Below are 22,326 nucleotides of genomic sequence, written 5' to 3' on the forward strand. Positions count from 1 at the left end.
GAAACCGTCTCATTCGCTCGCTTCCCCTCGCCGGGCCTCCTTTTAATGCTAATTAGCCAAAATATTTGTGTTCAAGTCAATGTCCTCAGCCGCTGTCTCGACGGGACATGAAGAAACGTTTTCCTAAACAAAACGTTCAGAATATAATTTAAATCCCTCGACGGGACAACTTTAGTCTTAAAACACAGACTGAAATAACCGTTTTAAACGAGTCTTCATTGAAAACAGGTTTGTATTATTTGTCATGAGCCTCAAAGTGTTACGATGGTCCATTAGCAAGCTAGCAGACAGCTAGCAGACAGCTAGCAGACAGCTAGCAGACAGCTAGCAGACAGCTACAGACAGCTACAGACAGCTACAGACGAGTGCAGAGCAGTGGGGTTGGATGGGTTAGACGTAGCTACCATGTTCTGAACTGTGTAATGCTAACAATCATCCTGTTGCAATGGTTATTCACTGTCATTTCACTGTTCCAAGTACTTTACTTCATACTCAAATGTTTTCTTTTGTATGTCACAGTATTAACCCTTTACACTATAGTCTGTTTTGACCTCTGATCTTTGTCACCTTTTCCTCTATGAAAGTGACAAGTTAAAAAAAGTTTTCTATACTGAAACAGAACCGTACGTCTTAATGTTTTGCAGCCATTGAATTGGAAATGACTTGGTTTTTTCAAGTAATCCTAGAAAGGGGAAGAATAGACACTGCTGAGTCTGCCCCGTTCCCTGGGATAGCCGCTCTGTTGTGGCATTGAGTGTTCTCACTATCGCTTCCTATCTACACACTGGCAAACTGTTGAGGTATTTCTTGCGGTGATTGGTTTTAATGCTAGGTTTTTATGAATCAAAACTAAAGTTTTAGACCTGCATGCTTTGCTTATTATCCATGATTGTTCCTGTATCTATAGCCCTTTTGTTATTATTTTATGATTTTGTTTTTTATTTTGTGAACTAACCATAGGAGCCCTTAATATGGACAGGTTTAATCACGTGAGTCCCATGTCAACATGTAGCATGATGCTAGGTTGCCTCTGGAAGGTTAGACGATAGTTAGAGGAGACACATATTGTGTTAGGACGGGGAAGCAAAGCATACCAGGCATTTACAAAGAATTAACGCTTCCTCTTCAAACTTCCATCCCAGACCTGCTGCTCGGTCCTCTGGATCAGCGCCGACTGGAGATGTCCGGTCTCACTGAAGGAATACGTCTCCAGCCGTCACCTCTTTGGGGAAACAAATATCTATCTTGTTAAGAGATTCAAGAGTGATTAGAAGTAGTTTACTGATCGCCCCGCTGGACCTTTGTGGACCTTTGTGGACCCAAAACATTAGAAAGGTGTCTTCATCTCCTGCTGTTGTAACGCTGCAGCTCATGAAACCTCCTGATGCACCTTTACACCTGATGAGCAAAACCCAGCTTTCTTTGAGTCAGAGGTCTTCTCCCTGAAGCCCTGAAGCCCTCAAACCCTGAAGCCCTCAAACCCTGAAACCCTGAAACCCTGAAACGAGTGAATGAAACGAGTTCTGCGAAACTCGAAAATAAACTGAACGCCAGCGAAGAGATTTCATTACACACTTAGCTCCAGAGCTGCAGACCTAAACCCCAAACACAGACACACACACGTGTATATATATATATATATGGATGGATGTATGTGTATGTATATATATATATGTATATATATATATATATATATATATATATATATATATATATATATATATATATATATATATATATATATATATATAACTGTGTTATTTAACAAGGAAAGAGTCACATGTAGAGTTATCATATTGTTGCTTAAAGAATAAGAAAAGTCTGAACTCTTTAAAATTAATATTCACTGATTTATTCAGTGAACCTTTTCTGTTAAAACATAAAGAAAAGCTATTTATTTATTATTATAAGAAAGCTATTTCTTGGAGTGAGACCGGCCGTCTACCTTCATACAAACTTTAATCTTTTGGAATAATTTTTTGGAAGCGTTAATTTTGAAGGGGAATGTGCAACAAGTTATTGTGTGATTTTTAATTTTGTTTTGTTTTTGTTTTTATCTTAAATTCATTATCAAATGTTTGTAAATGTGCACTAGAAATGTTTCCTTTTTGCACAACTGTTTAGATAAATATGCAGAAAGAAGCCATGAGAAAGCAAATGAACGAGCAAACAGCATCCATTCATTCATTGTGTGGAAGTTAATGTCACTTTGTTGTCTCTTAACTAAATAGTTCAGTAGAGTTCAGTGTTTACTGTAGTCGTGCTGCATCATACAGGCCATACAGTTTGACATAGCTTTCCTCAGTAGAAACAGATGTAACCTGTTCTCTGGTACAGTGATTGATGAGTATAAATAATAGATATATTAAAACATAAAGCTGGATCTGTTTGAACTCGCTTGCAGGACGACGTTCAGAAGGAGTGCAGCGTGGTGTGAGCGGTCTTCACTAAGCTGAAAGAACTTCTTGTAATGAGTTGAAGTTTGGCACGTTAGTCACTGACGTTCTGCAGCAGCAGCACTGATGCACACATACAAGAAGAGGACAGTAGTAAAACCTCTTCACATTGTTCACAACAGGGTTTTACTTTCCAGTGAAATTGCTTCCAGACTCAGTGACATGCAGGTGTGTGTTTGCTCGTTCATTATCAGAACATAATCTTCGTCCTGCTGCACCTGGACATGATTAATACAACTGTATGAAGTGCAAAGGCTCATTTGAGTGTTGAGAGGCACAAAGGCCTCGAGGAGTGGAGCTGTTTCTGTGATCTTTCATCCTCTGGCTCATCTCTTGAAGACGGCAGCTTCCCAGCAGCATTCCTGGACGTGGTTCCTTGATGTTCCCTCTCAGCTGCTGGTGTGGTGTTTCCTGTGAAGACGCTCCGGCCTCCTGACCTCCTCTGGATGCTCTACTTGAACTCGTCTTGGAAGAATTCTACGATCTTGCTTTGTCTCTTTCATCGCTTTGGTTCCCTGGACGGCGGCGCTTTCCCTCCGCTCTTGGTTCACATGTTTGCATCCTTCGTCTGGGACGTGGACTCTGGACGCGGCCTTTTCAGAAATCCTTGAGCAGCATCGGCGGTGGAAATGTGAGAAGACGCCGGCCTTTCATCCTCATAAAAACCTCCCTGCTGTCTCACTTTCCTGCAGAGATGAAGCTGTTTCCACTCCAGGAACTCTCCTTCTGGATCCTTCTCTTGATGGAAACATCCCGGTCGTCCCGTCAGACGGCTCCAGCTTCTCATCAGAGTGACGCGTACATGCCTACAGTTGTCTTAATCATGTCCTCTTGCAGCAGACATGTTTCCTCAAACATTTGGAAACGTCAAGATTTAAGTTTCAATGAAGATGCCAATGATCCAAAGGGATCAGTCGTCATCTCATGAGGATGACGAATGTGGTGTGAGGGGGTAGAGCAGCACAGGATATTCTATACATCTGTGTGTCTGTCTGTGTGAGTGTGTGAGTGAGTCTGTGTGTGTGTGCGCGCTTGAGCGTGTCTAATTTTGTTTGTTTTATCTGTGTGATCAAGCGTCCCGTGAGAGCCCCTAACACTCGTCCTTCTCGTTGTGCAGTATGAGGAATGCCAGCGGGCTGACAGCGGCTGACCTGGCCCACGCCCAGGGCTTCCAGGAGTGCGCAGAGATTCTCTCCAATGCCCAGAACTTCCAACAGAACATGGCCCAGTCCCATAACGGGGCTTTTCTGAATGGCACGACTCAGAACGGGGGCCACGCTCGTCCCACCCTGCAGGGACGCAGCTTCTCCAACGGCGTGCCCAACAGAAAGAGGTCGTTCGACGGCATGGAAGCAAACTCCCTGAAGAAGGCTCGACCCAACGGTAGGTCTCACCACCCCTCAGCTCGGTGTCGGCTCACGGTCAGACTTCCTTCAGGTTTCCTTTTAAAAAGCTGGAACAGCTCGTGTTAGCTTAGACTGCTGCATGAGAGACACAAACAAGACTGCGTTCTGCCTTCATGTAAAGATGGAAGAGCAACATAAAATGACTACTTGTAGACTTAATCATTGGGCCTGTTCGTATCAAACAGTCCACAAGCTGTTGAGCTTGTTTGTGTTGGAGCTGCAGTGTTGTGTTAGACAGAGGAAGACTCCACCGACAGGAGGAAACAAGTCAAGTTCAGAACCATAACTAAAAGTGGATGACGAGAAACTTGAAAGGGTGTTTTTGGCGACTATAAATAATGGATATATAAATTAGTATTGAAATAAATGAAGTGTGTAAATACTTCTGACAAGAGAGCCGGAGCTTCAGCCGGATGTGTCTTGTTCAAAGTGAGGAGTCTCCAGCTTCATGTCTGTCTGCGTCTCGTCCTCTTAGGTCTGGGCTTGCCACCAGAGTCTCTTAATGGGAACGGGCCTCTGGTGGGCGCGGCACAGGCCCAGATGGAGAGCATGAACATGGAGTTGGCCGCCGTGACCTCAGGTGGGCCGGGACCCTTTGCTTTGGGGCTGAAGGGGCCGGGGCTCCTGGATCAGTGTGTGGACCAGAGGGCCGCCGCTAAAGAGCTGGAGGTCATCACTGTGGCGTCAATGCAGACGCCGTGTCGCTGCACCAACTCTTACGCCTACCTGTAGAGGCGTGTGTGTGTGTGTGTGTGGCCACATGCTGGTATTCCCTTTTGTGCGGTATATCTTTTTGCTATTGTCTGCCTGTTTTATGTTTTTAAATAACACATGCATAAAGGAGTACTTTTGTTTGTAGGTGTAACGCCGTGTGTGTGCTGTGTTTTCTACTTTTCCATGTTCCTCGTTCTACTCGGATGGAGACAAATATTGAGATTTCTTTGTTATACGGTTATATTTCATGCATCCTTCCAGATATACAGAATATCGTTGTGATTGTTTCATTTTGTAGATTCCTGATAGAAGGATGAGTTTTGTTTTGCACAATTATACAGCAACATCCCAGAAAACACTCGTAACCCCTGAACACGCAGTGTCAGCAGAGCAGGAAGCCAACAGCCGGTCCAGCTGCTGCAAAGCTGCAAAGCTGCAAAGCTGCAAAGCTGCAAAGGGAGAAGTTCATTGGTCATGAAGATGTTTCTATTGTCCTGACGTGTGACTGAAACCTTGGTTCTTCACCGTTCTACCAGAGAAATGAGTTACACGTCAGATGTAATAACTTTATTGATGGGATGGTTTCCTTTAGTAACACAAATTAAATGTAGTATACTTAGATTTTAAATAATACTCGATTGGTGATGACATTTATATAAAAACATTAATATACGTTAATATACATTAATATACACAGAGCAAATATCTTCGGACGTTAACTGTTGCCACACATTTGTTGAAGCTGTTTGTATTTAATAATTGCCTTATGCCAAAGCATATCCCAACATGAATGTAGCTGCTAGGCCAGAGGGTCTCTGAGCTCCAGTTCTGATTATTCTTCTGTTTCTTTTCTTTGTGCTTATTTCATTCTCGAGTGTGGTTCATCTTTCTGCAAGCAAAGGTTAGTTTAGGCTTCCAGCAGGGCTTGTAGGTTATATAATAATCCCCAGTTGGATTTTGTAATTGGCCATTTTACGATCGGTAGTTATGAATAAACAGTACTGCTCAAGAACATTTGCATGGATTCACAAAAGGCCTTATTTCTCGAGCTGTATTGAATAGTTGAACAGTAAGTTAATGTACAATATTCAAGTTTTATAGTTACTGGTAACAGAAGTTCTGTATTCTTTCTGTATTTTGTAGTAAAATTTCATGTTATTTGCTTTGTGATTTCTTTGTCCTGTCAGAAGGTTTGAGTGTAAAGTCGTTCAGTTTGGAATATTTACTGCTTCGTACTCAGCAGGTTAGCTTTGTACTTGATTGTGTGAAATCATTAAATGTTGATTCATTTCCTACATGTGACTGGTGGATGTTTGTTTTCTTGATGTATTTTCATGCATCTGTCAACTTGTGTTCTCGTGGTATTTTTGCTGGCCTGCAGAACGTGAAAAAAAGAAAGTGGAACTATAATCAGATGAATGCAAAGAAAGACTGTGGTGACCAAACTTTACATCTCTTCTGCTAGTTATTATTATTTGTTGGTTCCTGGTTTTCTTTCCTCGATGCTTCCTCACTGTGGACCCAGGTCACGGTGTCAGACAGCAGAAACCTGATTAGAAGAAGTTATCCCTCACTGGCTCTGAAATATACGTTCTAATTCATTGATCAACTTTTTGTGAGAGCGAAACACATTTTTCTCTCGTGTGTTGACATTTAGTCCCACGATGGCGTCTACACTTTGTAGTGTCATGAAAGTCCTCTTTTTAATAGTTGTGCAAAACAAATTTCAGTCCAATCATTTTTTTCCTGGGTTTTTACACCCTGCCTCTTTTTTTATTCAGAGATAAAGGAATATTTTCACAATTCTATACATGCCCTTTGACCTTTTTTCTCATTTCCAGTGACAGGTGAGGATTTGTCCTCAAATGGCCTCAGTCGAGCGCAGCGTCCGTCTGGGTGTTTCCCAGCAGCAGCAGCAACGCGCCTCGGCCTCGTCTACAGCGACGCACCAGAGAACGGCGGCACCGCGGGCAGCCAGGTGGAGCACCAGAGGAGCGTGAAGGCCGAGCAGCTGTACGACCACGCCTTCTTCACCACCATGCTGCTCTACCATGGATCCTAGTGTACGCAGGATCTCATTGACAGGCCGTCCTTTTTGCCTGAATGTAATTTAAGCCTAAACCAGCATTAATTTGCCTTAAAGCCATTGAGTGGTCCAGTTATTCATTGAAATTCTTTGTTTTTGCTTTTGGAAAGGGCAGGCCCGCCTGGTGGATGGATTCAAACGCGTAACTGATTGTTGATTAAGAATTTTTTTTTGTGTGTTTTTGAAGAGAAAGTGTTTGTGTAGCTTGTTATTAAAGTTTGATTAAGCTGTATATAAACTATCCTGATATGCTAAACGAAGCATTTACATTGAACCTCTGCCGATAATTACATTCAGTTTCTGTCTCATAAGGGACGATTTCTGCTTCTTCATAAAAAACTATGTAAGTACAACCCATGCTACTCATTAAGAATTAAAACAGTTTTGCAAAAGTTAAAGTTTGATTATTTACTTTTAAACAGCGTGAAATATATCCACGTAAAACTTCCTCATATTTCATACATTTGGATCCACCTTTTTACTACAGACAGCCAAAGTTGGCCTTAATGTGTATTAATGATCTATGCCCGTTTATTCCGGAATACACTAAAATACTGTTATCCCACTTTCCATTATTAAAATAACTATATCTCCATCCAGCAGAATACTTTGTTAACAATCATCTGCTACGAGATGCGATCTTCGTCCACGCTGCGCCGCACAAACACCACGTCACCGCGAATAGGGATGGGGGGGTGACACAAAATACTGGCAAATAAAACAACGTCATGTATGAATGTATTTAGCCTAAATACAAGAAAATATATTTCCAAAACGGAAATTCCCTAAAAAAATAATGCACGGGATACCTGTTCTGAATTTCCAATGCAAGAAGCTGGTTTCAAGTCGATACTCAAAGCAGCCCCCCCTCCTTCCACAACGTGGTATCGTCCGGTAAACCAAGCTGGTCCAACAAGCGAGTCAGGATTATCTGAACGACGGAAAGCGTCGGCCAACTGTGAAGAAGTCAAAATAACCATTAAATACAATATAACGTGTTCAATAATATAATCTCCTGGTAACGTCTACGTGTTATCATTACGTGTTTCACAAGTAGACGATGTCAACCCCGGCTAGAAGGAGACTTATGAGGGATTTTAAACGGTAAGTTGATGGTCAGAAAGGATCTGATTAACCTGAGTTGGTTTGTCATAAACAGCTAATGTTAGCTTAGCATACGTTAGCTGGGCACCGCTAACCAGTATATGTTTAATAATTTATCAACTTATTGATCCACCGATCTCCGCCGTAGATATAAACGTTACGCAAATGCTGTGCACTGTATTGTGGTTTTAAGAAGCTGAAATATTAAGGGAAATATCATTAATTTGTGAAGACGTTTCGTCCACAGCTGCTAGAAGCTAACGTTGCTAGCTACATGCTAACGTTAGCAGGGTAGAGTTACACTTTACGGCTGGTAATTAGATAACTCTGTAAACTAGCTGTTTGAATGCCCGTGACCAGAGACTGGTTGGCCTGTTCAAACTTTGGCATGACGCATTTAATGCTTGGTGGATTTGAGGCCATCTTTTCAATAACACAAGGCGGTGTACGATGCTAGCCAACATTATCCACGGACCCGACTAAAGTAAGAACAGTTCATCAAAGTAAGCTTTTATACAATCTTTCACACGCTTCCATAGTTTAGTAGTTATCGTGTAACTGAGCGTATTTGAGTCCTACAGATTGTTGCCAAAGGTGTGAGAGACTAACAAATCCGTTTTGACCTTTAACGCCAATGTTCATATTTAATAAGAGTCAATATGATGACAGGAAACGTCTTGTTCCACCAGCTCCACAATGCTCTGACGGGTAATTATTCTATTTTGTTATCGACGAGATGTTCCGTCTATGACACAGTTAATCATACACAATAAAGACATTTCCTTAAACTGCCACAATGTGAGGGTCTCATGACCTTAATGTTTATATCAGCTCATACAACTTTTAATATGATGCATTGTAGTTTACAATAAATCCCAATGCCGCATGTTTACATGATTCATTGCTCAAATAGTTTAGTTGTATTGTGATATATATCTCGGTAAACAGTTTCTTAGCCTGTTCCTGCTTATATTTTTTCCCCCAATTCCATTTCCCTGTCAAACAGCTGTTTCTGCTGCCAACTTAGTCTACATTTCTGTGTAAAATCTGACTCAGTCACCACTATTTCAAACATAGAGTTTGGTTGTGGCTTATTGTAAAAAGGAAAAGTGGTCATTCAATTGTGCCATTCACCTGACTGGACATGTAGTTGATGTGTGTGGAGTATGATTTAGTGTGAGTTAGTAGTCCTGCAGTAACCCTTTACTCTTCTTTTCTTGTGATAAAGGCTACAAGAGGACCCACCAGCTGGTGTCAGTGGAGCCCCGTCTGAAAACAACATTATGGCGTGGAATGCAGTCATATTTGGGTGAGACATTGACGCACATCTGTAATCTACATGAACAGATTTCTTCCCTGCAGCTACAGATCTTATACATGTGTGTAAACTGCAAAATGAATGATGATATCCTTTCTTGTCTAACCTCACACTCGCAGCCCAGAAGGAACTCCCTTTGAAGATGGTAAGTGTCTCACTTTGTGAGTTTATTCTTATTTTGCTTCGTTAGCCATGTTGCCACTTTATTGCATGTAACTATGCTAACCTACTTTACCTTTGAAACGCTTTATTAAGAACATGTTTACGTCGATGAGCAAACTTTTTGTGTGCTTCTATTTTGCCTCAGGTACATTTAAACTCATTGTAGAGTTCACAGAAGAATACCCCAACAAACCACCCACAGTACGCTTTGTGTCAAAGATGTTTCATCCAAATGGTAAGATTATTGTATCATCTTCCGGCTTATTACAGTGTTGCTCTTCATGTGTAGTGTTTGATTGTTTTTCTTTTCCCCACAGTCTATGCAGATGGAAGTATATGTTTGGACATCCTCCAGAATCGCTGGAGTCCCACATATGATGTGTCTTCTATTCTTACTTCTATCCAGGTACACATTTTTGATAAACAGCAGTATATTAACATCATTTTTTTTGCTTTTCACAAAGGGTGACAAAAACCAAGGGTACTTAGTTTTCAGTAAAACAAAACAGAAAGCAAACCTTTGGCTTCAAAAGTCTCATGACAATTTTGAAAATACGGATGTTACTGCCTAAGTATTCTGTTTGAAATGACAACATGTGGCTTTGTGAATGCTTGTGTCTCAGTAGATGAATGTTGTTGTACAACAGTCACCTTCAGTATCTTCTAACGTTATCTTCTCCCCAGTCCCTGCTTGATGAACCAAACCCCAACAGTCCAGCCAACAGTCAGGCTGCTCAGCTGTACCAGGAGAACAAGCGGGAATACGAGAAGCGTGTGTCCGCCATCGTAGAACAAAGCTGGAGAGACAGTTGACCTGACAATCCTGACAGCTGCTCTCTCCATTGTCAAGCTGTGTGTGCTGCAAGGTTTAGTGGAGTACCTCTTACTTTCTGCCCCCCCCCGCCCCTCTCTTTTTAATTTTAAGCTTTTATGCACTTTATCATCAACTTCCCTTCATATAATGTTTGTTTGTTTTTGCCCGTTGAGGGATTTCTTTTTTCTATTCTATTCCCCATTTTCCGGTGGGTCCAGGAAATTGTGTTGAATCTTGCCTTGTTTTGTCAGGATGGACTTGTGGGCCATCACCCAAAAATGCTGGTGTGTTCTTACTCGCTGTAATAACTCCCCATGACTTCTGTTAAATGTCTTGGAGGGTGTATGATTTAAGTCATGGGTCACTGTTCTGTTGTGCTCCTTCCCTTCTCGACCCGTTTGTTTTCACAAGGCAGTTTGTCATCTCCATCCCACCTTCCCCTGGGGGAACGAGCAGCCTGAGCATCATGGACTACAAGTCAGACGTCTCTACACCGTGTCTTCTGCTGTGTTTTGAACTCTGTTACATGCATGACAGAGAGTGTATTCACGTTTCTTGTTCAGTACTCATGTATATAACAAACCTGCAACTGAATTTATGTACAGATTTTACACTGGTTGTCCCCTGTCATTTTTTCAGCACTTGTAAATAAAAATGGCAAATCCATCTTTATGTGAGAATCCTTTTTATTGAAACTGAAAACTCAGTACTTTTGGACAGACTAAAAACCAACCTTGCTCTGCTTGACGGGGATTATAACTCAATCTGAGGCATTGACCATGAAATAAACCGTGGTGAAATATTGGCTCTAAATATAACAGAATTGGACAGAATGTCATACTAAACTTATAGTATGTAGACTATCGGCCATACACTGTAATTAACTAAAACGACCACATCTGTCATTTGTTTCAGCCAATAGTCAAGTCATTAGATTGTCATTAGCGTATGAATTTATGGCCCAAAATGTTCTGAAACATTTGCCACATAGCAGGCAGCCAAAACCTTAAAGTGTTTATTTAGAAATGTTTTATTTGTGAAATGACTTGAGTACATAGAAATGAGTGTGTGATGTAGCATGCATGATGACAACAAGAGGATGTAAATGACATGCAGGTTGTACTGAACTGTGTCCGTTTTTTACAAATGAGTCTCAACCAGGAGGCAGCCATCTTGTTTCTCAGCCAAACAGAAGTTACAAAAATAGCTATTTACAACATTCCTTAATTCACTTTTTTTTTAAACAGTGTTGCCAGTAAATGGTAACAAATATGAAACAGAACCTATTTCACGCAACAGTGTCCACCGGGCCCGGCCGAGCGAGCTACCTGTTGTATGCCCGGTCCTTCTTGGCCCTCTCTAAAGCCTTGTCCATGGTCTTCTCATTCTCGCCCCGACACTTGGGGCAGTACCACTTGCCCTTGGGCTTATGATGGAGCCCCACGCAGGAGAAATGGAACCACTCAATGGGACATTCATCGTTATCGCAGCCGATCATCTCTCCGTAGGACACCTGCTCACACAGGCAGTACGTGGGCTCGTCTGGGTCGATGGGGAGGTCTGGCGGTGACACTTCTCGCTCAGATTTTCCTTTGGATCTTTTCTTCTTCTTTGAAGACGTTTTAGCTCTCTTTTCCCGGGATGCCCCCACCCCCGCGTCCTCCGTCTGATCCAGACCTCCGTAACTTTCACGATTCTCTCCATTTTTCTGACGTCTTGAGCGTTTGCCTCCAGCCTTGTCTCCGCCAGCCGAGCCCGGGGTGACCTCGTCGCGCTTCTTTTCGTGGTGGCCAGTTTTGCCTGGAGTGACGGTGGCCGACGATGACGAGGACGAGGACGTCATGGACACTGCGGTGGCCACCAAGGCGGTGGCTGCGGGAACGTGACTCTCTGGGACTTCTTGAGAGGAAAGCAGAAGTTCAGAATGCCAGTCGATCTGTCGAGTTCGGTTCTCCACCAGCTCCACCTGGAACACAGACGGGTCAGCGTTACCGTCACGCTGTGCCTGCTGTCTGAAGTACACGCGGAAGACTGAAAACCTGCAGAACTGAACTAGAACTTAGACGGTGAAGAGAATGTTGAATGGTGTTCCTTTGATAAAACCATGTTTTTAGGATTTTTGTATGTAAAAATTAATCTCTGCAGGAAACAAACACATTTCTTAAATAAGAAAATCTGTTTGGGTTTTTATGCACATCATTCTTCATTTGGATAATTTAACAGGCTGAAAAGCAAAAGGTTGGACATACGTTGTTTGTCCAGTTATACATTCTGTTAATGAAAAGAGGTGCAGCAACATTGCAGTCACTTCAACTGGTGCAATATAAATAAATACATTTTATTATGTCTGTATATACAATATTGCAATTGTGGATTTTTCCAGTTCTTTAACTTTAGTTGTTTGTATGTGTCTTTTGTGTGCACTTTACCCGTCTGCTGCTATAATCCTGCAATTCCCCTACTGCAGGACTAATGAAGGATTATTGTACCTTATTTCAGAGAAATTAAAATGCCTTCCAAATGGAGAACCAGCTCCAAAAAGCCTTTCGGCAAGTCTTTAAAAGTTATTTGTATTTTTATTTACTCATGATAGATTATCTGACCACCAATGTTCTGTCCTCACACACTCGGGTCTGCAAGTCACCCAATGAGCAGCGGCGGGGTTCTCTTAACGTACCATTTGACCGGCAATCTGGATCTTCTCATCTCCGAGCTCTTGACTACGAATCAGCACTCTCTGAATGGATAACTGAAGCTTTCGCCGCTGAAGTGAGTCAGATTCTCTGCGATACCGTTCATAAGCATCATCGAGCTCCTTCAGAACATCTGCCAAATCACAGAAGGGGAGAGTTCAAATGGGAAGAGGACATAACAATCTCAAAGATACACGCAAAATGCATTCTATTACTTATTTTCCTGGCTGCACTGGTGTGAGGGGCGTCTTAGCCAGTGGATAATGAGTGAACTAACTGTCCAGATATGACATTCGACTGCATCAGTTTCAGATGGTGAAACAGGAGTGTAGTTGTTGTGCTCAGATACGTTCGTTCCACTAGTACGACCACATCATAGTTTTTATTAAGTTTAGAAAGGAGTTGAGTCTGCAGTCAGTGGAGATGGAAGGTGCATCCTGTCTGTTGGTGAAACTTGCTGTGAACCAGACAGAAGGTCTGAATCCTGTGGGCATTGCGGTGAGACTGGTGCGAGCGCAGCGGGAGATCTCGTGGGGGAGATTCAGAGCTAGTGGGTTTAAACACACAGCTAGTGTGTAATTGTATGTTCTAGCTTCACGCCTACAATTTGCCATGTAATTTGTTATGCGTTCAGGTGGTACACTTGTTAAAGCACCGTCTCATTTACTTGGTTTAGTGTGGTATAGTATCCCCATGGTTCTTTCAAGGCCACATTTATATTTGTTTACAATGTTTGCAGTGTTCAGCTGCGGTATCTGTTAAGTAATTGTTTAACTATGTGATCTTTTGCAATTCATCTTCTATTGATTAATGGAGATGATGATTCTTAAATTGTTATTCTCATGGAAAAAAATATTAATATGATTATCATTTAAATTAGATTTTTACAGGGATCTGTAGCAAACAAAAATGTTTTCTTAAGTCTGGTGCACGTGTTGTTATGTTTGTGCAGCTCCACGATATGCAAATCAACATGGTGCAACATTTGGAATAATTGAGGAAGTGTTTCTCACCTTGATACTTGGCATCAATCTCCTTCATGAGGGACACACTCCTCTGCAGGTCAAACGGCAGCGACTCCACCAGGTCCAGATACTCCTCCACATAGTTCACGACAACGTGGCTCGGGTCGCCATTGGTCGGGTTCAACATTGCGGACTCCTGCACCTGTTATCAACAAGTTATTGTTCCAAGATGGAGTGTTGCTTCAAAAGACGTTTTCTTGGCAACTGACACTTAAATGGAGTCACATCAAACGTCGGTGGATATTTAGCTTTATTTTCAGAATAAATCACTTGGAATCAGTCCGTAAATATGATGTAGTGGTGAAAAAGAGAAGGGGGAGGGGCAACTGATCTGAAGGCAGCCATCCTAAGCATCGCCTGCTACGTGTAGTGTGACTGCCGACAGAGAACTGACGAGTTCGGGAAGAAACACAACTCTGTTTAAGACGTTAACAACTCAAAAAGCTCGGGTGGAGTTCAGATGGACAACATATGACCGTTAGTTGCGAGAGACTAATGATGGGGGCACCTCAGGGTGACGGAGAGGACAGCAGCGCTCATCTGCAACGTTAGCATAACATTGATGCTCGCTCGGTGAGGCTACATGCAGGAAACCGTTAACGGTTAAATGAAAACAGACGTTAACGTGGAGCCAAGCACAAGCACGGCCCCTGAATGCGTCCATCACGGTTGCGTCTCATTCGTCGTGATAATTCACGCTGACTGTTACCGCTACGAACTTCCTCCTCTTCGCACATTTGAGGTGGTCCACCTCTAAAAATAATTGACTTTACAGGACGGGATGTGATTTGTTTTCCCATCAGTGATGTAAATCGCTCACTGACAGCGCTGGAAGTTGAAACAACCGACACCCAACCGTTAACGTGTCAAACACAAAGATGATCCGAACGACACACTTCATTCAGCCACATCGTAAACAGCCAGCTGCTAGCTTAATGTAAGCTACCGTCACACAAACCAAGAAGGACGTTATAACGCTCGACACTCATTTGGACACTTTAAGCGGTTTTATTTATATCACGTTCGCCTCAGTGTAACTCTTAGCCAAATTAGCTCCCGTTAGCTTCTAACGCTTGACGATGCACATGAGACGAAAAGCAAAAACAACCACTTAACGAAGCAGCTTCTGGACGTATCTGGTTTGTTGTTAGGCGACTTGCAGGTGAACTTACCTGAGTGGGTGATAGTAGCTTGTTTTGTGGAGCCAACGTTCACCGCTCCGTGATGCGGGAGTCGCTGTTGTTGCTACGCTAGGTAGCAGAGGGAGCGCGGGTCCTCCCGCTCGCCTCGCGCACGTTAGCTGTTCGACAAAGTGCCTGAACAAATATAAGTTACGGCTGCGCGCAAGTGCGAAGCAGACCGATACTCGTCCTTAAATGTAATAGTATAAACGTCCAAACATTGATTTCAGACTATTTTATCGTTACACATTGTATTACTACTTCAGGATTCCCTTTGCCTTGGTACTAATAAACGTGACCATCGTATGTGTTCAAGCTCCAAGTGCCCCACTGTGGCTACAAAGACTCTTTGCCAAGACGGTTTTCAAAAACTTGTTCAAAAAGTCAGTCACACAAAATCATGTTTATTAAAAAAAAAGAAACAGTCTTCTGGTTTACAGTGGCTCTATTGATCTTACCATCACAGTCTCTTTGGTGGTTTGTGAAAAAAATGCAGCTACCTTTGCATGTTTGGTAAATGCATTCATAATAACTTACTTAATAGAAATGGAAGACTGTATATGTTAGTTTTCTTACAGGGTTCATTTAATACAATTCAAACAAAAAGTATTTATTTGCACTGGAATTTGAGCACAAAAAAAAAAAATCATTTTCAGCTTTCAAATAGCTTTTTGAAGGCTGAGCCAATCTCCTGGATCATGTCCGATGTGGTGGTGGACCGGCCATGCCGCTGGAAGGCCTGGCTGTTGCACTGCCGCGTCAGGGAACAAGCCCCGAATGCTGCAACCACCGAGGGATTCACACTGCAGGACAACATACATAGTTTAGGAACAAAGAGACACACATATGCATGTACTTTTTTTTTTTTTTTTTTACAATATTACACAATAATAGATCTTAACAGTGGTTTAACTTCTGATGCATCTTAACAGCTTTACTGTGTGACAATAACACAGGGCTGCAACTAAAGACTATTGTCATTATTAGTCTGACGATAATTTTAATTTGATTGATTAATCAGTTTATCTCTACAATTGAATCATATGGTGAACACCCCCCACCAGTTTATTTGTGGGTTCTAATACCCATATGAACTAAAACGCCAGAAAAAGATGTACGTCCCAATACTTTGTGTGTCTAAAGCAGCTTTCTGAGCAGCTGTCCCAAACTCAAGATTCAACTCCGATATCAAAATCAATCGTCAAAATTGTTGACAATTTATTTCATGTGGATTATCCAAGCTAACTAAAACTTTCAGATTAGACCCACAACAAATTACCAGAAAAGGGACTTGATATTCACCAGGATAGATTACGCAATTACCCAATCTGTTTGCTGTTGCCTTTAATTAAACCAGATTCAAGGATATTAATCTCACTACTGTATTTATTTCTTACTGCAACTTTTATTCTACGTTTTGTTTCTTGACTGTTTTTAATGTTTTAATGATTGTTCTTGTTTTCAATGCTTGTTTTCTCCCGCATTATGTTTTGAAGCTTTTGATGGTTTTATGTGAAGCACTTTGAATCGCCTCGTTGTTGAATCGTGCTACACAAATAAACTCACCTTGCCAGCAAATTTCAAAGACTTAGATTAGATTTGTTGAAGTAAAATCAATGGGTGAATGAAAACGTATACAATCAATTCCAACACAATGTATTAGAAATAATTCACAAAATGTGTTTTTAAACATAAAGCATCTGGCATGTTCTTTTTTAAAGGTGCTTCACACTACTAATAAACAAATGCATAAGCAGCTCATGTTGTCTTCACCTTTTGCTCATTCCAGCTGCAGAGGCAGCATGAGCCCAGTGCGCCAACACGCCCATCGATCCAGACAGAAGGTCACCCTGCCCACCACATCTTCTCCCGCTGCCCTCAATACTGCACGAGATCACTGGAGGCAACAACGCACAACATGACATCACTGGAGGCAACAACGCACAACATGACATCACTGGAGGCAACAACGCACAACATGACATCACTGGAGACAACAACGCACAACATGACATCACTGGAGACAACAACGCACAACATGACATCACTGGAGACAACAACGCACAACATGACATCACTGGAGGCAACAACGCACAACATGACATCACTGGAGGCAACAAGGCACAACATGACATCACTGGAGACAACAACGCACAACATGACATCACTGGAGGCAACAAGGCACAACATGACATCAGAGCCGCTACAGAAAAAAGAGCTCTTAACTTTCACAGGATTCATATTCAAGTAGAAATGTACGGTACACAATGTGGAAAAAGGGTAAATGATTGGCTGAAGTGTATTTCCTAAATATTCTTTGTATGATGGACATGAACTTGAAACTAACCCAATGGTGGGCAAACTACGGCCACCAAATGAAAAACGTTTTAGAAGCGCGTCTCCGTTCCTGACGTGAGTTTCCTGAAGCAGGATGACGGCAACAGACCAGTGTGCACGTTTCTTCCTGCTTAGTTGTAGCTCAGTGCTCTTTGAGGCTGTGTGCGTTCTCCTGCAGCAGAACACGGCAGGTCGGAGGACACGCAGCGGCGTTCACGCCAAAAAGGTTGTGAATTTGATGTGCGAGTAGATGACATGTAAAGTCAATGCAGACGCTAATGGTTGCGAAAAAGCAGATTTTCGGCGTGGCGGCGCGAATATCGTGTTTGACGCTTTGAGGAGCTCCACCGTCATCACCGCCGCCCTGTCGTCCGCCTGAAGAAGCGCTGATAGCGGCCGCCATTCAGACGCTGTTGTGTCACTACGGTAACTGTTTTTACGCAGATAAGCCACGCCCCCTTTCAGGCGTAACATTGGCGATGCGTTTGGTGTGAACGCAGCTTTGCTACGCCCGGACCGTCCGTCACATTTGAAAAGTCATTGTGCCAAAAAGCTGCACTAACCTTTACTGCCGTCTGTGATGAGATCCCGTTCTCCTTTGAGCACGATGGTGAGGTTGCCCATGGCGACACTGAGCTGCATGATGCTGCGGTGGTGGTCACTGATGTCCATGGGCTCATGGTGCTGAGACAGCCACCACACAGAGAGAAAGACACATTAATGCACATTAATACACAGGATGATGTGTGATATGTCATCAACTGGTGACCAGATCTCCTTTGCAGAGAGACCCACCAGCGCCTCATACAGTCGAGTGAACTCCATGAGGTTCGGCGTGAGGATGCCCTTCAGGTAGCCGTGGATAACAGATGGTTGCTGTGCAACTAGCCATAATCCGTCCTGTTAAAAAAGAACCAAACGACAAACACACTCAGTGACTGTGTTTGTTTCTGCCAGTAACATCCATCTGTTCAACAGCAGGAACTCACGGCGTCGATGACGATGGGGATGTCTCTGGCTTTTGACTTCTCTATCACCTCCTAAAAGAGAGAGAAAGGTTATCAGGAGATAACATGTTAACTGTAATCTTGGTCCAACAAGCACGCTGTAATGTTGTCTTCAGTTTCATCAGACTAATTAAAGTTGGGCTACAATTCAGTGTCAACTTAGCAGCAGTGAAGGTTCTCTTCCAGATGGAGATGAATCATCAGCATGAGATTGGTCTCTTTGACACGCCCACTAATGTTTGCTTCAGCTGGAGAGCCACAAACATGATGAGCAGTGTCTTGTGCATCTTAAATTAATCACAGCTTTCTATCCAATAACTGCTAAAAAAAATATGACTTCAGTTCTGTTTCGAGGTCATGGAGACGTTTGAGTGAATGTGTTCACGTGCCTTGGCTGTCTTCAGCAGCGCGTCTTCTCTCCCGAGACCTGGACCCACCACGAGGCCGTGAAGTCTGGGGAGCCACTTCTCTATCTCTTCCACTGCATTAGGACTGTCTCTACACACACACGCAAACGCACACACACACACACACACACACACACACACACACACACACACACAAACGCACACAAACGCACACACACACACACACACACACACACACACACACACACACACACACACACACACACACACACACACACACACACACACACACACACACACACACACACACACACACACACAAATCCGCATTAGACGTGTTTGAATCCACACATTATAAGTCCTGCCTTGTTAATGCTCTCCATTTGCTTGTTTTCTGCTTTGTGCATAAATAATTGTTGTTTTAATTAATGAAATGTTTTATGAAGGAATGGAAAGTCACACACACAGAGACACACACACACACACACAGGTGAAGGCTGTGGGCTCTGTTGCATTATACCGAGACGTCTCTTGATCCTGTGAACAAACCCAATGACCTAAAGCTGTCCTGTCAGATGATAACTGGTCCGTGTGGATCTGTACTTACAGAACAGGGTGAACTATGAGCTCAGGGCTGTATGATTTGATCACAGTTGCAGCATCTTTGGTGCAGAACACATGAGACAAGTCAGCCCCCTGGATACAGGACAAAGGGCACAGTCACTGCACCCGAACTGGAAAACATCGATTCACACCGGACAACATAGATGAGATGTGAGAAGCATCAGCAGAATTACTGCTTACCACTTTCAATGCAGAGATGGCAGCAAAGTATGGAGCTCCAGTATAGCTTTAGGGTGTGGAGATGAAAACATTAGGACAGAAGTTCTGTTGAACAAATTAAATGATTCTTTGGTGAATGATGTACTGAGGGGAAATTGTGACTTACTCTTGACATCCCCCAATGATCCCGATACGTCCATCTTGTCCTTTGTGCTTTCTGGATGTCAGTGGAGGCACGATGTTCTTTACCAGCGGCAGCATGTCATCCTCCATGCCTCTGTGGGACGTCGACCCCAAACTGTAGTAGCGTTCAAACACTGAGGGAATAAACGAAGGGACTGTTTTAAAGTGTGAGACGCTGCTTGGCTTGAGTTGGTGTATAATCTACATTTCTACCATAAACAAACACACACACAAGATGACAACAGTTTGGCAACAAAACCAACAAATAAAGACATAATATGCTCTGCGAATTAGGAAAAGTTAGCAAACCACCTAACTAAAGAGAAACTGTGGAGTGACAGCTCCATCACTGAGCCTTCACATTACAGCCACCTTTAACTTCCACCTCAACGCTGCACATGACACCCAAACTAATACCTAGTCCCTGGGGATCTGGGCTCCCCACTTGATTCTGTCGGGTGCAACAGTCTGTCGGGGGTGGAGGCCGTCTGAGGTGACTGGACTGGCCTCGTGTACGTGACGGGGAGGCGCTGGAGAATGCAGGAGCGTGGGCAGGAGGAGCGGTTTTGGAGGCGGGTGCCTCTGAGCCGGGTCTGGTCGAGGAGATGCCGGAGAACATCTGACCGAGCATCTGAAGCATGTGCAGCTCCCTGGCGTGTTCGGCTTCCCTGCGCCGGTCTTCTGCCTGCAAGCGCTGCTCCTCCATCCGGTAGAAGCCGTCCTCGGCCTGGGCGCTCTGCTCCAGGAACTGCTCCATCAGTTTCTCCATGGGGAAGTTAGCGCGTCGCTTCCTTGGCCGTTTGGGCGTTCTGGTCGACAGGTTAATGGCCGACTGGCTGCTGTTGTGTGGCCTTGCTGAAGCGCCTGAAGTGAACACGGGTCAGACATTATGCGATGCAACGATGAGCATAATATAATGACATCACTCTGGCATTAAACATTATAGCAACATCCATCAAACACAGGAGAACCAATGAATGTGGTCAATACGGGAGGACTCACTGTTATTGCCCACTGTCACTTTAACTGGAATGGGGATGGGAACAGTTGGGTATTCCAGCTTCACTTCGGTCTCTGCAGGATGGACACACTCCCCTGTGCTCTCCGAGTATCCATCCTGAGCATCTTCTCCATCCTCCTCCGGGCCATCCACGGCCTCCGCCGCGCTGTCTGTGAACTCCTGGGGATCAAGGGCTGGCCGGTTGCTCAAGATCCTCTCCATGGTGTCATAGAACTTACAAATCTTGTGGTACTGTCCGTTGTTGCGCAGATTGCCTTCCTTGGCTAGCAAGTACTGCCTCTTGAGGCTTTTGATCCGCACCCTGCATTGCTCCGGCGTCCTCTCGAACCCCATCGCCGCCAGCCTCCGGGACACGTCGCGGTACACGAAGCTGTTGCGGAAGTTTCCATCCAGCGCCACCTGGATGTCCGGCTCCCCCCAGATGTTCAACAACGTCCTCGTCTCCACGTCCGACCACAAGAAGCCCCGCGTTGTGTTCGCTTGCATAGCGGGTCCAGGTGGGCTCGCTTACGGCCCCACGAGGAGCTGAATGGAGATGTTGACACTGCGGATTATAATGGACGTCTGGTCTGGATCTTTGCTCTGAGCTGCATCAGAGCCGCGGGACAACGCTCTCTCAAACAGCGACAACAGGCCATTCAGGTCCCCGAGAAGGACGCGTGGGGACACTAAAGAGAGTTTTTAACTTTGGAACCATTACGGTATATTGTACAGATCAACTCTTTGTATGCTAGCTTAAGCCCAGACGTCTGTGTTTATCATTTTACGTCGTTAACAAAATGCGTAGCGTCGTACTTTTGATTAACTGACCGGGGATCGGTGTCACCAGCCCCTTCACAACCTTATACTTCGTTGGCGGGATTTCCAAACCGACCTCTGATCAGCAGTGTGAGGGTAACTTCACCTCTCTCCGCCTTGCTTTTCCGTCAACGCTCGGTGTCTGCGGGGTCCTAGAGCCCACGGTTACACGGCCAACTGGTACTGAACATGTCAACTACTCCAAGAACAACAACAACAGCAGCAGCGCAACTTAGCTAGCAATATAGCGACCAGGACCATGACACGTAATGTTACAATATTCCTTTACTTTACCTTTCTCGTTCAAACAGACCATTGTGGCAACAATTGACAGAGCAACTGTGAAACAGCAAAAGAGGAGCATTTGAATCTCTTGCGGCATGGTGCTACGAGTCTTCCACCCCGTGTTGACCTCGTCTTACCTAAACTGGAGCCGCGTTTCAACGCTGACAACTGTATACAAAAGATCCTGGTCATGAGGCGCATTGGCCCACACCGGGACAGGAAGAAAGAGTTGATGGTGCCTTTAGAGGCTCCTCGGACAATCCGAGATCCCTTAGATTAAAATCACCACAGTCAGGAGCAGCAAAGCGGAAGTAGCGTACAGCTGCATTTCTTCCAGTGGCCGCTAGATGATGCTGGTGTGTTGCCGCTCCACCATATTGATCCAATATGCTAGGTTATTAAAGAATAAACTATATATATATATATATATATATATATATATATATATATATATATATATATATATATATATATATATATATATATATATAATATATAATAATATAATATATATATATATATAATATGTATATATAATGTATATATATATATATAATGTGTGTGTGTATATATATATATATATAT

The 22,326-nt window shown here is 43.5% G+C and overlaps 4 protein-coding genes across 7 annotated transcripts in view; 2 read left to right on the plus strand and 2 right to left on the minus strand.

The window, feature by feature from the left end:
• Positions 1-7,054, plus strand: part of ankrd10b (ankyrin repeat domain 10b) — a 16,011-nt gene extending 8,957 nt beyond the window's left edge. Inside the window, exons 4-6 of one of the 2 annotated variants that reach the window (XM_068601751.1) lie at positions 3,574-3,839; positions 4,338-4,442; positions 6,418-7,054. In XM_068601751.1, the coding sequence (XP_068457852.1) occupies positions 3,574-3,839; positions 4,338-4,442; positions 6,418-6,638 (592 nt within the window). In that variant the 3' untranslated portion in view covers positions 6,639-7,054. The remainder of the gene's footprint in view (positions 1-3,573; positions 3,840-4,337; positions 4,443-6,417) is intronic. The other variant, XM_068601752.1, reaches the window with a different exon arrangement.
• Positions 7,055-7,590: 536 nt separating this feature from the next.
• ube2al (ubiquitin conjugating enzyme E2 A, like) lies at positions 7,591-10,732 on the plus strand. Its single transcript, XM_068601765.1, has 6 exons — positions 7,591-7,766; positions 8,995-9,075; positions 9,204-9,229; positions 9,392-9,481; positions 9,564-9,652; positions 9,931-10,732. The coding sequence occupies exons 1-6, from the start codon at positions 7,723-7,725 to the stop codon at positions 10,057-10,059; spliced, it is 459 nt and encodes a 152-aa protein (XP_068457866.1). The 5' UTR covers positions 7,591-7,722; the 3' UTR covers positions 10,060-10,732.
• A 340-nt stretch (positions 10,733-11,072) lies between these two features.
• On the minus strand, positions 11,073-15,062 carry ing1 (inhibitor of growth family, member 1). Its single transcript, XM_068601764.1, has 4 exons — positions 14,951-15,062; positions 13,767-13,920; positions 12,738-12,886; positions 11,073-12,026 (listed from the first exon to the last, which is right to left on the minus strand). Exons 2-4 carry the CDS (start codon positions 13,903-13,905, stop codon positions 11,385-11,387), a joined length of 930 nt encoding a protein of 309 aa, XP_068457865.1. The 5' UTR covers positions 13,906-13,920; positions 14,951-15,062; the 3' UTR covers positions 11,073-11,384.
• A 280-nt stretch (positions 15,063-15,342) lies between these two features.
• naxd (NAD(P)HX dehydratase) lies at positions 15,343-22,033 on the minus strand. 3 transcript variants are annotated; one of them, XM_068601789.1, is made up of 12 exons: positions 21,879-22,014; positions 20,640-21,202; positions 20,055-20,501; positions 19,621-19,771; positions 19,476-19,521; positions 19,279-19,367; positions 18,693-18,801; positions 18,286-18,336; positions 18,092-18,196; positions 17,860-17,980; positions 16,733-16,856; positions 15,343-15,762 (listed from the first exon to the last, which is right to left on the minus strand). In XM_068601789.1, the coding sequence occupies exons 2-12, from the start codon at positions 21,142-21,144 to the stop codon at positions 15,612-15,614; spliced, it is 1,899 nt and encodes a 632-aa protein (XP_068457890.1). In that variant the 5' UTR covers positions 21,145-21,202; positions 21,879-22,014; the 3' UTR covers positions 15,343-15,611. The 3 variants fall into 3 exon arrangements, with proteins under 3 accessions (XP_068457890.1, XP_068457892.1, XP_068457891.1); XM_068601791.1 differs by lacking the exons at positions 20,055-20,501; positions 20,640-21,202 and having other exon boundaries at positions 21,879-22,033; XM_068601790.1 differs by lacking the exons at positions 20,055-20,501; positions 20,640-21,202 and having other exon boundaries at positions 21,751-22,005.
• Positions 22,034-22,326: the final 293 nt, after the last annotated feature.

The sequence above is a fragment of the Clinocottus analis genome, unplaced genomic scaffold, assembly GCF_023055335.1.
Source record: "Clinocottus analis isolate CAN_PGR_092001 unplaced genomic scaffold, fCliAna1.0.p SCAF_54, whole genome shotgun sequence".
Lineage (NCBI taxonomy): Eukaryota > Metazoa > Chordata > Actinopteri > Perciformes > Cottidae > Clinocottus > Clinocottus analis.

Coding starts and splice junctions, on each gene's coding strand:
- ube2al (XM_068601765.1), top strand. CDS start 7,723: ATGTCAACCCCGGCTAGAAGGAGACTTATGAGGGATTTTAAACG. Junction 9,230..9,391: donor AGGAACTCCCTTTGAAGATG/GTAAGTGTCTCA, acceptor ATTTTGCCTCAG/GTACATTTAAACTCATTGTA. Junction 9,482..9,563: donor AAAGATGTTTCATCCAAATG/GTAAGATTATTG, acceptor TTTTCCCCACAG/TCTATGCAGATGGAAGTATA.
- ing1 (XM_068601764.1), bottom strand. CDS start 13,905: ATGTTGAACCCGACCAATGGCGACCCGAGCCACGTTGTCGTGAACTAT. Junction 12,887..13,766: donor GATTGATGCCAAGTATCAAG/GTGAGAAACACT, acceptor GTGATTTGGCAG/ATGTTCTGAAGGAGCTCGAT. Junction 12,027..12,737: donor TCCAGATTGCCGGTCAAATG/GTACGTTAAGAG, acceptor TCTGTGTTCCAG/GTGGAGCTGGTGGAGAACCG.
- naxd (XM_068601789.1), bottom strand. CDS start 21,144: ATGCAAGCGAACACAACGCGGGGCTTCTTGTGGTCGGACGTGGAGACG. Junction 19,522..19,620: donor ATCATTGGGGGATGTCAAGA/GTAAGTCACAAT, acceptor CACACCCTAAAG/CTATACTGGAGCTCCATACT. Junction 18,802..19,278: donor CTCATAGTTCACCCTGTTCT/GTAAGTACAGAT, acceptor GTGTGTGTGTAG/AGACAGTCCTAATGCAGTGG.